The sequence below is a fragment of the Melanotaenia boesemani genome, chromosome 21 (assembly GCF_017639745.1).
Source record: "Melanotaenia boesemani isolate fMelBoe1 chromosome 21, fMelBoe1.pri, whole genome shotgun sequence".
Classification (NCBI taxonomy): domain Eukaryota; kingdom Metazoa; phylum Chordata; class Actinopteri; order Atheriniformes; family Melanotaeniidae; genus Melanotaenia; species Melanotaenia boesemani.
In genome coordinates this window covers 23,834,883-23,851,249 of record NC_055702.1, presented here as the reverse complement: position 1 = coordinate 23,851,249, position 16,367 = coordinate 23,834,883, and the positions used below count along the sequence as shown (strand labels likewise).

Here is a 16,367-nt window from a genome sequence, read left to right as displayed (position 1 = left end):
TTTTCTTTCCTGTTACCATCTGTGTAGTAGCTTAGTGTCAATGTTGAGGTTCTTTGCTTGAAAAGAAAATCAAAAGAATTTGATGAACTTTTGGATTATTTGATTTTATTGTTATTGTTTACTTTGTTACATTCGTTGAACGTGTTGTACATAAAGTTTTTGTATAAAACACTTTTTTAAATTTTGCTTTGAATCACACATATAACTCCTATTAATTTGAGAGGTTATGCAACAGATACAGTATCAAAAGAAAAAAGAAGTTTGGAGCCAGATTGGTCTAGGGCACCATCTCCTTCAGACAGGCTTGGATATCCTCCGTTATCCGCTGTAGTGGGGCCATCACAGGGTTGACATGTTGCTCTATCCACTCCTGAGCTGTTGTATCTGGATAAAGACGCACCATCTCCTCTTTTACTGCCTCCGTCATCCGTTGTAACATTTCCAAATACCTGAGAGGTGATAAGACAGGGTTTCAGTTTGAAGCTAGACTGGACCTAGGGCTCATTTGGGTAGGCTGTGGGACTCTGTGGATTCTGAAAATGTTTGCATGTCTTAGAGTGAAGCAGGTAACAGAAAGAAATGCACAAGCTAGTTGTAGGTTTCATTGTGGAAGGTGTGCTTCCACTTCCGACTATTGAATCGCCCAGGTTTAGAAAAATACTAGATAAAATACCCGCGACTCGTAAGCTAACGTCCAATAGGAAAACACTTTCCCAGTGCTTGGACGAGTGTTATTCCGACATGGAATCGAATCTCTAAAGAACTTTCAAGTCCTTGGATCATTTGTCCAGCTACAACAAAAGTTACTTGGAATGATGGTGCACTGGATAAACAGCATTAGTTTGAAACGTTTGGAGGCTGCTATTGCCTGCAAGACGGTGAGAGAAAGACACACTTATGATACGGCTATGATGTTTGTCCATTTATCTACACAGTAAATTAAGAAACGGGAAAGTAAAGTAATAAGAAGTGAAATTACTTATCAAATGCAGTAACTAGTAATCTCATTACAATTTACAGAAGTAATGAGTAACTACTAATTACTTTTTTTTAATAACTACCCCAACGCTGTTCCTTCCAGCCCATTGATGAGCCAGTAAGAAGAAAATCTGGCTCATTAAATGCTCAAGACCAAAAATAGCTTGTTCACCACAAGTAAACTAGTAAACACAGAGGTTGTTCAGTTGGAGGTTTCTGTTTTTACATTGATGTTCAAAACTATTACAGTTTTAACAAAAATCTGTCCAATATGAGCAGCAGGAGAGGCAGCTAGCTATCCAGTATGTTATGCTATGACATGTTTTACGTCACCTTCTCTCTTTGGTTCACTGACTGATCCTTTTGCTTTCATAAACGGACCATTGCCCTTAGTTTCTAAGGCGCTTTAGCACTGGTGCTGTTTAGTCCACATTAATGAACCCTACTCCGCTTCCACAGATATTACAATTTGTTTGGAGCCGTGTGAATGCTCATTTGCACTCGGGTGTGGACAAAGAAGCAAACTCTGGCCCGCTTGAAAACTGGGGGTCTTGGTTCAACTGAAAGTGAACTCTGTTGCAGTTTGCTAACAGTGAATCCCAACACACTATGAGTGTCAGACATTCTTTTCTCTGAACCAGTGGCATACAGTAGAAGCATCTTTTGAGTCTAAGTAAAAACTCCCAGTTTCCAGTCCATTCAAAAACATTACAGCTGCACTTGGTGGAATGTGTTCGGTTTTAGTGATTTAGTGGTTTTGAGAAAAAACTGTATTAGCATGTGGATGGTGGGTGCAAACGCTTAAAAACATCTTATACCTGTTTTCATGTGTATAGTTAACATGGATGGTGATAAATCTGAGGGCTGAACGGTGGTGTTGGGGTTAGGACTATTGCCAAACACCAAGAAGGTTTCTGTGTGGAGTTTGCATTTTTTCCTGTGTTTGTGTGGATTTACTCTGAGTATTCCAGCTAAAAACATGCTTGTTAAGTTTACTGGTGAATCTACACAGACTTAAGGAGTGAATCAGTGGTTGTTTGTCTTGATTTTGGCCCTGTGATGATCTTAAAATCTGTCTTGGGCAAACCCTGCCTCTAGCCTTATAGCAGTCTCCAACCTCCCAGTTATCAGTTTATCCAGGGCTGCCAATTCTCATGCATTGGCTGTGAGACTTACACATTTGAGTGAATTCTCATGCTCTCACGCTAAAACTATACCATTTACCCAGGGTGGAGGCCTTTGAAAATTCTGGATTGAAAAGTTATTTTGTGTTCCATTTTAAAACATGTAATTATAATTATAAAAGTCAGTTTGCCTGAATAAAGGTGTAAACAGACTGAATTTTGCATTATAATAATGATGGATGTTCTTAGAGGCCCTATCATCCCTCTGAAAGTAAGACCGGAGGTACAATACAAAACATGACTTGGTGTATCCTAACAAATGGCTTATTGCATAACAAACTAAACCTTAAAACACCACTTAACATAGTAACATCATTATTAGCAAAGAATAACATCATGAACCATATGGTCCTCAGTCTCAGACCCAGCAGCAGGTCCATCACTTTCCATGTGCTGTAATAATTTTCATACTGTCTCACCACCTCCATCATCTGTTAATTAAGGCCAAAAAAGGGCCAAAAGCCAGTTTTATAAGGCACACAGTCTGTGTCTTGTCTCAGTGTCCCTTCCTTTGTGTAGTTGATTTGGTTCCTGTTTTATTTTAAAGTTTCTGTTGGTACTTTATAGACCTATTAGTAAACATTTTTTTTTACATTTTGTTTCTCCTGGGTGTTATATTTTATGATTAAACCTGCACAAAATGAGTGAAATTTAGTCTTCTGTCTTTTGGTTTTGGTTGGTTCCACCAAATCTCACTCCAAGGATTGATCGGATTTATATTCCATTTAATCAGGAAAATCTGAGACTGCTTTCTGTTCTGTTGAAATCTGTTTAAAATACTTACATTGATGCTTGGCTGTGAATCTGCATGGAGATAAGTGGTGTTACCATCATCCTCTGCCTGTGGTAGGGGCTTAGCCATCCTCTTACAAGCCTACAGTGGCACAAGCATAGAAGGAAAAATGTTGTCTGGCTCTACAAATCTACAATTGGGGTGGAAATGAAAGTGCGCTCTCTATTTCTGTACTCTAATGAAGCTAAAGCTAGCCGCCTTTTAGCTTAGCACTGGATAAAAATAAGCTCTGTCAAAACTAAAAGAAAAACAAGAACTCACAACTCCCAGTTTGAAGTCTATGAATAAACTGTCACATAACTTTTCTTAATACGTTTTTAAACTTATTTGATATTAAATGAAAGAGCCACATTATCGCCATCTCTTCATGTTTCCCAGCTTTGTGTTAAGCTAAGCTAAATTAAGCTAGTAGATTTTTTACTATAGCTTTAAATTTGTGTAGAGAAATGTCAGTTTTCCACTGCTCATAACTTACATGTTGCTTTCAAAAAATCTTACGTCCTCCGAGTTAAGCAGTAAATTAAGCTCCACAATCAACTCAGCCAGCCTCCTTCCTGGGAATGACGACTCAGCTGCAGAAGTCCTGAAAGCAACCCAGAACAAACTCATATTACTAACCCGGCGTGACTTGTACACAATGACAGTGTTGTTTGTCAAAACAGTGTCAGAGCTCACTTCTCCATGGCTTCCACTTCTACTGAGGAAATCCCCAGCATCTCAGTTACTTTGCTTTGAGCTTCAGCACTGAACTGACCGTGGATGAGAGTCTGGAGACAGGCTGCTAGTGAAGGGAGAGCCACAGGCATCAGCTCACACAGCACTGACAGATGGTCATACCTGACAGTGGAGATATAACAGACCACCTGAACAACTTTAGATTCATGAAGTCTTGGCAGCACTATGTGTGGGACTGATTTAACTACATACTAACTGACAAACATGCTAATAAACATTTAAACTGCAACTTTAACAACATCTTTATGCTAGTGGTTGACATGCTAGATTTATTAAGGTAGGGCTAGTAAGGCTCCTCTAATTTGCTGAGTTGGAAATCCAATCCAATCCAATTGAATGTATCATAAAAAAAACAAAACATGGTAGCGGTGCAACTGGTAACTCTAAGCTAACGTCTTCTGATTCTTACCTTTGCCAGCCTGTAATGGCAATGCCTTTCAGGTTTACACCAGCAGACAGAGAGGCAGCTACTTTCAGCCATTGTAGATGATTATCCACATGTCTCTGTGTGTTGGTCACACAGGTGTAAACAGCGGTGGAGCCTTTAAAGGAGCTAGCAGCCCACAGATCAGACATACCAGCACTGCAGTACTTCTCCAGCAGAGACACTAAAACACAGTTAAGTATAGTTAAGCAAGCACTATGTCTTTTCAAATATATGTGGCTTAGAAATCTAAGTTTCTTTGGTGACTGAAAATGTGAGCTAAGCACAGTAGCTGAAATAACCAAACTCAATCAAATAAGTTCATATAGCAGAACTAAAGTTAGCTGTAAAGCTAACTATAGCAAGTTTCCATGATGCTGGTTTTCTTCAAAACTACAAAAAAGAAGAGTCTCCATGGAGTTTTAACTCTGTGAAGCATGATTAATACTTCACTGGAGTCACTACACACACATGCTGGAGAACGTTGACTCAAGGTTTGCTAGCATTTAGGCTTGGGAGCCGTTGCCCTGCGGTCACACTGCCAAAAGAAGAGTTGGCATCAGAGTTTATGATACTACTCACTACGTTTAGATTCTTTGTGCATTTCTAGTATTGGTTACTAAAAGTTGATATTACTGATCTATGATGGTGCATCGCCCACGTTAGCGAAAACAGATGTTTAAGAACAGCAAGTTTTGCTGAAATTAAAGAAAAAAAGATGTTACTACACTGTTATAATAAATAGCATATGAATACACATTGGAACACAGGAGATCGTGATAATGTTTGTTCACAGAATGAAACTTTAGAAAAAACCGCACAGGAGATGGCGGTGGCCTGTGCGACTATTAAATACATTACAGCTTCTTCTTTGTTCATTTTGCAGGTTGCACATTAGCTTTTCTTTGTGCAATGCTGCCCCGACAATTTTTGTTGGTACTGCTCTGTTTGCTATGTCAAGCTAAGCATCTGCAAACTCTCTAAAAACAGACCAAAATATGTACATAAAGGATGCAGAGAAGATAAAAAGACTTGTACGCATGAATGAGCCTTACGACTGACAGTGTTGGAACCAGTTTGACTGGAGGCAAGTTAAGAGGGTCGACAATAGTAAAAATGATGTTTCCCAACCTGGAGTCCTGCCAAAGAGCACGGGGATCCCTGAGGCTTTTAATATTAAGAGCCAATGTGATTAATGTCCACATATTGTCCCTATTTAAAACAGTAAGGCTATATGTTGTTAAATTAACTTTGGCTTTATCAAAGGACAGGACTCAGCCAGAATACATTATTTATGGTAAGAATCTCACTTTCGAAAGCATAAAACTAAGCATGGTTTCAGCATGGGGCGGGGCAGGGGGGTCCATGGCTTTTTAGTATATTCATGAAGGGGGTCCCTGATGAAAATAGCTTGGGAACAACTGAACTAGACGATAGATTTAACAAAACTCCTGTGTAATACTTTACAGGTCATCATTTAATAATGTAAAGTATAAGAACACAATGTATTAACACCATGTTAACAGGTCTTACCAGTTTTTTCCACATCCAAATTTGGGGTGTAGTCCCATAACATGGGCTGCACAAGTCCTATCAGACCGCTTGCTGTCATAACAAATAAATATAATCAAATCAAGAGCATTAAAAAAACTGTATTTTAAGTGTATGGTGAACCACAAACCTTTCAGTGTGTCCTGGTTCATGCTTCTCATCATATCATCCCACATTATGATGGTCACGTGAGGCCACGCCTCCTTGATAGCCTTAGCCACCTTGGTTATGTGACTCAGGTAAAGTTGCTCCACCGTACGTCCAGGAGAAGCCAACCAAAGCTTGGAGTCCTCACCCTCACCGAGCATGTAAACCTTGAGGCGGTGCAGACAACTGTGTCAGATACAGTTATGAAACTACATTTAGTTACCCAAAAACAACCCCTAACCTCGTCTGCTCCGATGTGCAGCGTCTGTAGGCCAGGATGCAGCTCCATTATCTGCCTCAGCATCTCCATCACCAGCTTCACCCCCTCCTCTTTGTGGGGATTCAGGGTGCCCACACATTGCGGCACCTCCCTAAGGTGCCACATTAGCCGATGCTTCAACACAAACTATGACAGGAGAGGGGACTAAAATGCATGAAAGGGAAATTGCTTCTGGACAAGGTTAGCCTGCCTTTTCTACAGTAAATGTAAAAGTTATGTTTATAAATGTAATGCTGTATTTCATGCTTGTCAACGATTCCCACAGAACCTCCTTGTCCATGTGGTTATATTCTTCTATTGATAAAGGAAGGTTATTTATACTGTGCTATCTGTTGCTGAAATCCCTAAATTCTCCTTAGCTGGCCAAATTAATCCTTTTTTTTAAATCATCATTGCCTTGTCCCATCTATTTTTAATGTGTTGCAATCACAGTCCTGAAATGCAGATGTAAATATATAGTTACTGGCCACTTTATTAGCTTTACTTTTCAAGTACTATGTTAGACCTGCTTTTTTCCTGTGATAGATTGAACAAAGTGTTGGAAACACTCCTCAGAGATTTTGCTCCATATTAACATGACAGCATCACACAGGGGCTAATGATTTGTTGGTTGCATCCATGAGGAGAATCTCCTGTTCCACCACATCCCAAAGCTGCTCTGCGTCAACAATTCTCGCACTCTGTTTGCTATGATTGAAAAACTTACAAATCTTCCTACACAGATAAGCCCAGAGCTCCTTTACACTGATAAACGCAACCAATTTGCCAACTTTCTTTGCCAAAAAATTTAAAGAATTATGCAAAATATTAATGCCACACAGTCAAAAAAGAAAACTGGTCTGTGTCTAAAACCCGGAAATATTTCTGATGTTATGTCACAATTTAACATGGTTGGTTTAAAAATCCTAGAAGAAATAGTTTGACATTTGAAATCAACAACATACACTCTGGACGTAATACCATCCGACTTTTTAAAAACAGTTTTTACCTCAGTAGAAAGTGATCTCCTACTGATAGTTAACAGCTCACTGGCATCAGGCATTTTTCCCGAGTCACTAAAGATAGCTGCTATTAAGCCACTCCTAAAGAAAAGGACTCTAGACGCCTCTATAATGAACAACTATAGACCTGTCTCTAACCTCTCTTTTATTTCCAAGATTAGTAAGAGTTGTATTTCACCAGCTTAATGACTTTTTAAATGAAAGTGGAAATCTTGATAAATTTCAGTCCGGCTTCCGACCTCTTTACAGCCCTGAAACAGCTCTGGTCAAAGGTTGAATACTGATTCTGGTCAAGTATCAGTCCTGGTTGCGTTTGATACTGTAGATCACAGAATCCTGTTGCACAGGCTGGAAAACTGGGTTGGACTTTCTGGAGCGGTTCAGGTCCTATTTAGAAGGCCGGAGTTATTTTGTTACGATCGGCAGCTATGAATCTGAGCGAGTGGCCATGACTTGTGGAGTCCCCCAAGGGTCAGTCCTTGGACCTCTTCTGTTCAACTTGTATATGCTCCCTTTGGGTAAAATATTACAGAACTATAGCATTAAGTTATGCAGATGATACACTTTATGTGTATCATCTGCAACTTGATGTGTCTCTGTCACCAGACAACTGCAGCCCAATAGACTTACACCTGGATGAGGAAGAAGTTTCTACAATTAAATGAAGACAAAACTGAGATTATTCTGTTTGGTAGCAAAGAGAAGAGGGTCAGCATTGGTAACACCTGGAGACTCGGTCTTAAAATCACCGACCAAGGTCGTAACCTTGGGAGTGTTGATCGACTCAGACCTGACTTTCACCAACCACATCAAAGCTGTCACTAAGAAGCTTTTTACCAGCTCAGAAACATCAACAGAATTTATAGTTTAGTCTCCCAGAAAGACCAGTAGAAACTCATCCATGCATTCATCTCCAGTAGGCTGGATTACTGTAATAGTCTTTTCACAGGACTTCCTAAAAAGAGCATTAAACATCTGCAGCTCATCCAAAATGCTGCTGCTAGAGTTTTAACCAGGACTAAGAGATCTGAACACATCAAACCAGTTTTGAAATCTTTACACTGGTTTCCAGTCAGTCACAGAATAGATTTTAAAACCCTTCTGCTTGTTTACAAATCCCAAAATGGTTTAGGCCCAGAATACATCTGTGATATGTTCAGAGAATATAAACCTAGCAGAGCTCTTAGATCCAAAGACTCTGGTCAACTAGTCCAGACCAGAGTCCAGACTAAACATGGAGAAGCAGCATTTAGCTGTTATGCTGCAAACAAGTGGAACAAACTGCCAGTGGAGATTAAACTTTGACCAAATGTAGACATTTTTAAATCCAGGTTAAAAACATTTCTTTTCTCATGCACCTATGCATAAAATCTGCACAGTAACTTTTTAACTTATCTTGCTTTTAATCATTTTAATGTAATCTATTATTTTGTTGTGATTCTTGCTATGTGTTGCTGTCTTTTACAATTTCTTAATGTCTGTAATGCTTTTGTTTTATGTAAAGCACTTTGAATTGTTCTGTACATAAAGTGTGCTGTACAAGTAAACTGCCTTGCCTATACTTGGAAAATAAAACCTGATTCTGATGTCTACATGCCTAAATGAACTGAGTTGTTGTCACGTAACTGGCTGGTTAGCTATTTGTGTAAACAAGTATTTGAACATGTGAACCTAATAAAGTGGCTTATCAGTGTATAATAAACGACATGAAGGTGGTGAGAGAGAGAAAAAAAAAGAAATATCTTGGGTATCTGAGAATCACAGCTTTTTTTTTAAATTTTTTTCCTGATTTGTCGTTGTAACACTTGACATCAAAAAAGGATTGAGTGTGCCTCACCTCCATGTGCCCAAATGTCTGCACAAGTGGGATCACCTCCATGCCCTTTGATCTGGCAAACTCCTGCATGGACAACACTTCCTCTCGGCTGCAAACAGCAAATTACAAATGCACAACTTTACCAACCTAATCAGTCAAGTATTTTTGTGAAACATAAAACTTGCACATAAAGTACTTTAAGGAGCATTAAAAGCAGCAAAAATAGCCCATGCATTATTTTTGAGCAAAACCTGGCATTTCTTTCCGAGACTGCACCTGTAAGCAGGCTGCTCTGTGGCCTGCAGCAGCTGCAGCTCGCCTTTATAAGGAAACATGTCCTCATACTCCATCAGTAGGCCATCGACTCCAAGTTGAGAGAAGAGCTCGATCAACTAAAGAGATTAAACAGAAATCACCATAATTAGTGTGCAGCTTCGTGGATGTGAGTACTTCACGTGTTGCAGATTACCTTGTGAAGATATTCAACTCGCGGAGGGGCACCTTTCAAATCCAAGTGGACAAGTTTCCTCCCTTTGGGCCAGGGTGTACACGCCATTGTGCCTGTTACTAAAATGAGAATATTAATAAGCTATATTAGGCTTAACAATGAATTGTCAGAAAAATACATTAACTTGCCTAACCTTGATCGTTGCTACTGAAGTGTTGCAAGCTAGACGTGACACTATAAAGAACACGTCATTTGTACCGTAGTTTTAATCAGAATAACCGCTGATAAAATGTTTTGAATTTAAAGTTAATAACTATGTAGCTTATAGACAAGAATCAAAATGTAAACAGCTACTCCACAGCCTAGCTGTTTGTGTGGCCACCCCACTGAATCCGGGACGTGGTCCAATCAGAGCGGTGCTTTCATTTCCAGCAGCCAATGGGATTGGACGACACGCAGCCACCAGGAAGTGCAGCGCCACAGATGGTGTACAAGCTGTTGGCGGGGTGTGCGGCATGTTTGGTCAAAGGAAAAGAAACAGCAGGCGTTTGTGACTATTGTTTGTACTGCTACAAGCGACATGGCTCTGCTACGTGAGAGGAACACAAAGGCTCCAAATGCTTCTGAGATAGAGAAGAAAATTAAAAGGTAAGCTCGTGAAACGAAGCTAATATTTCAACTAAAGACAGCTGAAGTGAGTGAGAGGAGCATGTACAGATTAGGTACTGTCAACATGCTGAATGAGGACATGACAAGCTAGTGTGAATGTAAATGTGCATTTAACAGAATACTATCCTGCTACTAAAGTTGTGCTTTGGGTTAATATAGTGAAAATATTAATAAGTATACACAGCTCTATCCATAAATAAATGTATTTTCACAAATGAAGTTAGTTTTTTTTAACCAAGGCATAAAGTAGATTACTTCAACTAAAAAGATTTGGAGGGTTTACACTCTTCTAATGCCCTACTTGTTCCTCAGATTAATATGCAGCTTTAATTTGTTGTCCCTTTCTCGTTTCTTGTTATCTTTTGAGCTGCAACAGTGTAAAAAGTCATTTTAGGAGCTCTTTGTTCCACATTCTACTCCATCCTCTGTCCTCGCTGTTCTCTCTCCTCTACTTAATGTTTTTCCATTTGATAAGAATTCTGTTTTATTATTAATCCTCCTTTGTAAGCTGAATCCACATTCACATGTTTCCAGAGTTCCTTAACAGTTTTTTTTTGTATTTTATCATCTTTGTGTCTGAGTCATGTGGTTTTATGTGTGGTGGATTAAACCATTTTTTAGAACAACACAGGACCCTTAGCACTAGGTTTGCTGCAATCAGTATTATGCACGACACCCGCAAACCTGCAGTGAGTTACAGGCCTTGACTGTAGTTATTTTTCCAAGAGCCACTTAAGTGAGTAAAGACAAACAGCAGTGCATCATTACAATGAATCGAAATGAAGTGGATTGTGTCTGTAAAAGGGGGGTTTTCTTGGAATATGTTTTTAGTAGGAAACCTTTGATCCAATAGGGATTATTTTGTTGTTTTTTGTCAATACTTGTGATTTTGTCTTTTATATACCACATAAAAGTTTACCATACTCATGTATGTTGTAGGTTTTTTATTTTTTTTTATATTTTTTCAGCAAAACCTCACCATACTAGGCAAGCAGCGGTACACCCTGGAAGGGTCACCAGTACATGGCAGGGTTCGGGTTACAGAGAGACCAATGACCACTCATGTTCATACTCGCCTCTACAGTGAATTATATGCCATATATTACCATATAAAGTTTAATTTTAACTTAGAAAAAAGAGGTCTGCTACAGGTTCCACAATCAGCCAAAATAAACTTAAATTTGATGGTTGGAAAACAACATGGAGTGTGCAAAGTTACCCTTAAGAATCTGAAATGTGAATTATTATTTATTTACCACAAGATGCCTAATATATTTATATCACTGTTTGATCAATTTGGACTTTTTAAACCATCTGTATTTTGATTTTAGCTTTTTATTCTTGTCATTTAGCCATTACTAATTTCTTGTACTTGCTTTTAGTGTTTACTAATATATGAATTATTTCAGCTGCTGTTGAATTTAGCCAGTGATTTCATGCCGATTTAGATGTTTTTGCGTTATTAGCTAATTGTTATTGTAACTTGTTCAGCTGTTTATCAACTAATTTTAGGCAGTTTGTAGCTGTTTGCCCTTTACCTTTAGAAAGTTATTCCCTGAAGCTTTAAATAAAAGAGGAAATGTGTTTCCAACTATTAAAGTGTAATTACACTCACGGTCAAATCTGAAAAATGTCTGAAACTGTAAGGGTTAGGGTGGGAGGTGTGGGGTGATCAGGGGGCGGAGAGTGGGCAGGTCAGGCAGAAATGATTGACAGACAGCAGCTCAGCTTTCTGGCACGATGCAAAGCGAAATTCACAAAGCAGCTACGCCACATAGCGTGTATGAGGTGGAAGACTTTTCCCCTCCTGAATCTCCTCAGCTACACATGAACAAGGTGGTCCTGAACGCATCAGTCTGAGCCGTTAGCGCTGTTAGCTGCCTGTCAGCAGCTCTGGAAAGCTGTGGAGACTCGCGGCAGGTTGTGACAGCTGCAGGAAGAGCTGCTGGAAGTTGCTGCTGCTATGATTTGAGCTGCTGTCTGTCGCCAGATGAAGATCAGCAAGTAAAGAATAAAGTCCGGTCTTACACTCCTCAAAAGCACAAATCCATCCCATTGGAGGAATATTTAATCAAAAACTCTGAAAGAATAGAAGTCTGAAACTAGCAGATCTACACCATATAAGTTCACATCTCTTCATATGTGTTGGTGGGCGTGGTTTTCTCTGCCTGCAAGGCGAGGACCCGCCTACCTGCATCTGGAGGGCGGGGCTTTGGGTTTTGAAACTTTTTCGTGACGTAGATAATCTCTCTATGTCACGTAAAATATAACCTGGTTTTACACTGTAGAGGGCAGTATGAGCCATTTTTTTACCCACAAAATCCCATTTTTAAAATAAATTAAAAGAATACATATTTTATCAACAGTATATGTGATTTTCATCACAATTACGTAATACTGTGTTTACAGCTCAAAAAACACATTTTTGGGTGCACTACCCCTTTAATCCATTACTTTTAGTTAATTCTTAAATTTCTAAGCAATTTCCACTGCTCATTTTTAAACCAATTATTGCAAATTTAAACTGCTTTTTAACAACTTTTGAACAACTGCTATAAAGAGAAAACAGTCTTTTATTGTTACCAGATAACAACTTTAAAAGGAACACCTTTTAGAGCGTTACAAGCTACAAGTATCAAGGTTTCATGAGGGATAGACCCATATGGATTTTGTTTTATGGGCCGATTCCGACACCAAACTTTTTTCTTTTCACATCAGTCTGAGGAAGTATTTAGTGTTTACAACCTTTTTGCCTCTCCTTGATTATGGTGACATGCTTCATATGGAAACATCAGACAAATATCTCCAGTCATTAAACTCGCTGTGCTTTGAGGTTCATAACTGGTTGCAGTTTCCTAACTCACCATCTTTAAATGTGTGCAGAGAAACACACTGGCTAACTTTGGTTCACAAAGCTCTTTATGGACTGGTTCCTTCATATTTGGGAAGATATCTTAAAATGACTCAAAGCCACTATGCTCTACACTCTTGTGATTGTTATAATTTGACTGTCCTGTGCTTGGGGAAAAGAGCCACCCCATCAGCTTGGAACAGACAACAAAATGACCTGGAGTTGTCTGAACTGATTTTACTTGAAGCTTTCTGCTTGATCTTAAATAGCTAACAGGGCTAAAGCTTTGTTTGTTTGTGCTTTTATATTTTTAATTTGTTACTCTTGTCTACTGATATTTAAAGTCATTTTTATTGGTTTATTTGAGGGGGACATAGTACATTATTAGACATTACTGTGAATGTACCAGAGGTAGCAAAGTCTAAGCATCAAACGGAAGTTTAGCTTCACTGGTTATTGTTTATGTTGACGTGTGTTGCTGACCTCTTTGCAAGGTCACCCTTGTGAATAATCTCAATAGTTTTTATCTGGTTAAATAAAGATTTTAAATAAACTCTTTATTTAGCCATTTTTAGAGTTTGTTGGTGTAGATTTTCAGCCATTCAGGTCATGGTAACCCTACAAGCTGGAAAAAAGATAACTGGACTTATTTTTCTTGGTTCTTTAAAATATTTTGGATGTGAAACACTTTTACAATCTTTGATGCAAACTTGCATGCGCAAAACATTTTTCTTACAGAAAGAACAAAAGTTCCGAATACATTGCTGAAACACTTTGACCAACAACAAAGCAACTTTACGCTTTTGTGAAACACTTACAAGTTTACCAAAACACTTTTACAAATTCAGGAAACACAGTTACAAAGAAAAGTTTATTAAAACCTGTCATCCTTTGGAATCTGTGACTGCAGGCAGCGACAGCGAAGATTTCCCTGCATGTACGTCTTAGAAGATGAGCAAAGTCTTAAAAAAACTTCTTTTTTTTTTTTTTTAAATTGAAGTCTGAGTTCATTACAATGCAGGTAGAGTAAAGTCACGCATTCTGATGGCAATCAGAAATGGTGAACTCAGACTTCAATACAAATGTTTTCAAGATTTTGCTTGTTTTTTTCGACGTACATACAGAGAAGAGTACGCTATCACCCCCTATGGTCACAGCTTCTGATGGGTCACAGATTTTGGTAAAACACCCATCTTTGTAACTGTGTTTCCTGAACTTGTAAAAGTGTTTAGTATTTTTGCTTATTTTTTTTATGAGTTAACAAAACTGAAGCTAAATGAATGTTATTTGGTTGCCTACAGAACAATCCTTTACTTTTTATTGAACTCTTTTACCGCAGACCAACAACTCAACTATGCAGCAGGAAATAACCGCTACTAGAGTTTCTGCAGTACTAGAGTTTGTGGTGTTCACCACCACCTTGGGCACATTATGGTTGTTATTTACTTACATTTTCTACTTTTGCTGAGTCATCTCAAGTTGTTAACAAGCCAAAATGCTTTGGGGTAAAATTGCTGGGTGGGGTTGTCATTCCCTCATAGTTCATTGCAGGAACTCTTTTTCCATCTTACCCTTAATAATTTTTAATTTTGTTAACTGGATGGTTCTGATGCTCCAGATACCCCTGACTCATCATTGCAGACATTTTTCATATGGGAGAGGGGAGAAAAGTAAATAAATATATCTCGTAAATTCAGGAAAAAAAAACAGCAGATGTGGATAACAACTCAGCTTCATCACAATCTTTTTGTCTTCCTCAGAGGTAACGCGCTGAGGCAGGGGTCCTCTTGGCGGGGGTCCCGCGGGCTGGTGGCCTTGCTGCTTGTGTCTTTGTGTGCGGCGGCCACATGGCTGTACTTGAGCTCTCTGGATGACGACATCACAGAAACACTGGCCAGCCGGGGGGAGCTGGTCTCACCCAAGCCCAGAGTCTACAGCGTCCAGTGCTCCGATGACTATGAGAACTACAAACGTTACCCAGGTGAGGGTCTGGGCCTTGCCTTGTACTGTGTCATGTGAGGACCAGCCTAGCTCATGTCTGGTGTAAGCTTAAATTAGCTTAATGAGGACAAATATGTTTTCTTTTAAGGAAAAAAACTCAACTGAAACCAGTGTGATATCTGAAATGCTTTGACTCTGAAAAAAGCTCATATTTTGTCCACTAGATGGCACTACAGCACAGAGGCTCCTGTGTAGTAAATAAGAGGGATTTTGTGGAAGTGTTAAAAGTATAGAAATGTGTGACACACTACAGACCCCTTATGAAAATTACCAGGAAACTAGTCCATTATTTGGTTTGCACCACCTGGTTACAAGTGTACAAAAACATAACCATGTAGGGGATAATTGAGCCAAACTGTCTTAAAACTAGTTGTGACTTCCGCAGTGGTGATAACAGCAATTAGTGCTGTAGTGTTTGTTTTAACACTATTCTTATAGCGTCTTAGGATGTAAGAAAAAAAAAAAAATCCAGTGATGCTTTGCTTAAAAATGTGCTCTAAGTGATATGAATAATCCAGCAATTATTAACTATGTGTTTAACTCTAAGAGGACGTGAAACTAAGCTGATGGTTGATTAATGACAAGTGTTGCAGGAGTCAAATAAAAGCTCATATCTGGAAAGGTTTAGACTAGGCCTGTCGCGATAAGCAATAAGTCAATTAATTGAACGATAAGAAAATAAGAGCACGATAAGTTTGCCGGCCGCGATAATTTTTTTTCGTCCCCCCTTTACCATAGACTGTGTATGACAATAGGTTTCACTATGGAGTATTTCGACTAAACGCTCTGGTTTCTTGCGGAGTGATCTCTCTAGTGTCACACTTGACTGCAGCATGTTGCAGCACGAGCCGGTAAGCCGCATTTGTTTTGCACGGCTGCCAACACGCAATGGCCGTGAGACTTGCGTATTTAAGTGGCTTCTCACGCTCTCGCGCTAAACCTCCGATTCTCATGCTGAAATATGTAAATAATAGATGCAAGCATCTCCTCTTTTATTGTTTCGCTGCTTCCCACATGTAAGCAGAACACACACATTCTAGCTTACGACGTCAGTACAAAGCCCCCACTTCCTGGTCTACCGTAATAACCCCTGTAATCCGCAGGCACATTACGCAAATAGAATCAGCCTATATACTACCGTATATGACAAAATACACATTAAGAGCAATGCCGGCTAATCGAGAGGTTTGGGAGGATTCCCAGTGGGCCGCATAACTTTTGGGCCGGTGTCCCGGCGTATGTGAATGTGGTATCCCAGCTAACTGCTGGGTTGTAGTTACTTATAAGGCCAACAGAGGGCAGAATGACTTTGTTTCACAAGCAGTAGATTTTGAAGAGCAGAAGAAGAACACGGGTTTTTGTTCGATGTAAAGTGCTGAAGTTTGGTTCGTCATTAAAACCGGCATGCTTGTCTACTTGTCTGGAGTTTATTTGAAGATGCAACAGTGAAAAAGGCGCTTTTATTTATTTAGTTTATTGACCTTTGAAA

General features: G+C 39.2%; 2 protein-coding genes across 2 annotated transcripts in view; one reads left to right on the top strand and one right to left on the bottom strand.

Moving 5' to 3' along the window:
- Window positions 1-85: 85 nt before the first annotated feature.
- hexdc (hexosaminidase (glycosyl hydrolase family 20, catalytic domain) containing) lies at window positions 86-9,724 on the bottom strand. Its single transcript, XM_041973318.1, has 12 exons — window positions 9,551-9,724; window positions 9,379-9,476; window positions 9,186-9,301; window positions 8,931-9,018; window positions 6,054-6,218; window positions 5,796-5,979; window positions 5,648-5,719; window positions 4,100-4,298; window positions 3,631-3,792; window positions 3,431-3,538; window positions 2,947-3,036; window positions 86-449 (listed from the first exon to the last, which is right to left on the bottom strand). The coding sequence occupies exons 2-12, from the start codon at window positions 9,463-9,465 to the stop codon at window positions 278-280; spliced, it is 1,443 nt and encodes a 480-aa protein (XP_041829252.1). The 5' UTR covers window positions 9,466-9,476; window positions 9,551-9,724; the 3' UTR covers window positions 86-277.
- A 121-nt stretch (window positions 9,725-9,845) lies between these two features.
- The window catches only part of uts2r2 (urotensin-2 receptor 2), a 36,394-nt gene continuing 29,872 nt past the window's right edge, over window positions 9,846-16,367 (top strand). Inside the window, exons 1-2 of the mRNA XM_041973324.1 lie at window positions 9,846-10,005; window positions 14,638-14,858. Coding sequence (XP_041829258.1) covers window positions 9,938-10,005; window positions 14,638-14,858 — 289 coding nt within the window. The 5' untranslated portion in view covers window positions 9,846-9,937. The remainder of the gene's footprint in view (window positions 10,006-14,637; window positions 14,859-16,367) is intronic.

What these genes read in the sequence shown, in the direction of transcription:
- hexdc (XM_041973318.1), bottom strand. Translation starts at nt 9,465, where the DNA reads ATGGCGTGTACACCCTGGCCCAAAGGGAGGAAACTTGTCCACTTGGAT. An exon ending in GAACCAGGACACACTGAAAG is followed by an intron (nt 5,720 to 5,795) that starts GTTTGTGGTTCA and finishes TTGTTATGACAG; the next exon opens with CAAGCGGTCTGATAGGACTT. An exon ending in ATTCACAGCCAAGCATCAAT is followed by an intron (nt 450 to 2,946) that starts GTAAGTATTTTA and finishes ATCACCTCTCAG; the next exon opens with GTATTTGGAAATGTTACAAC.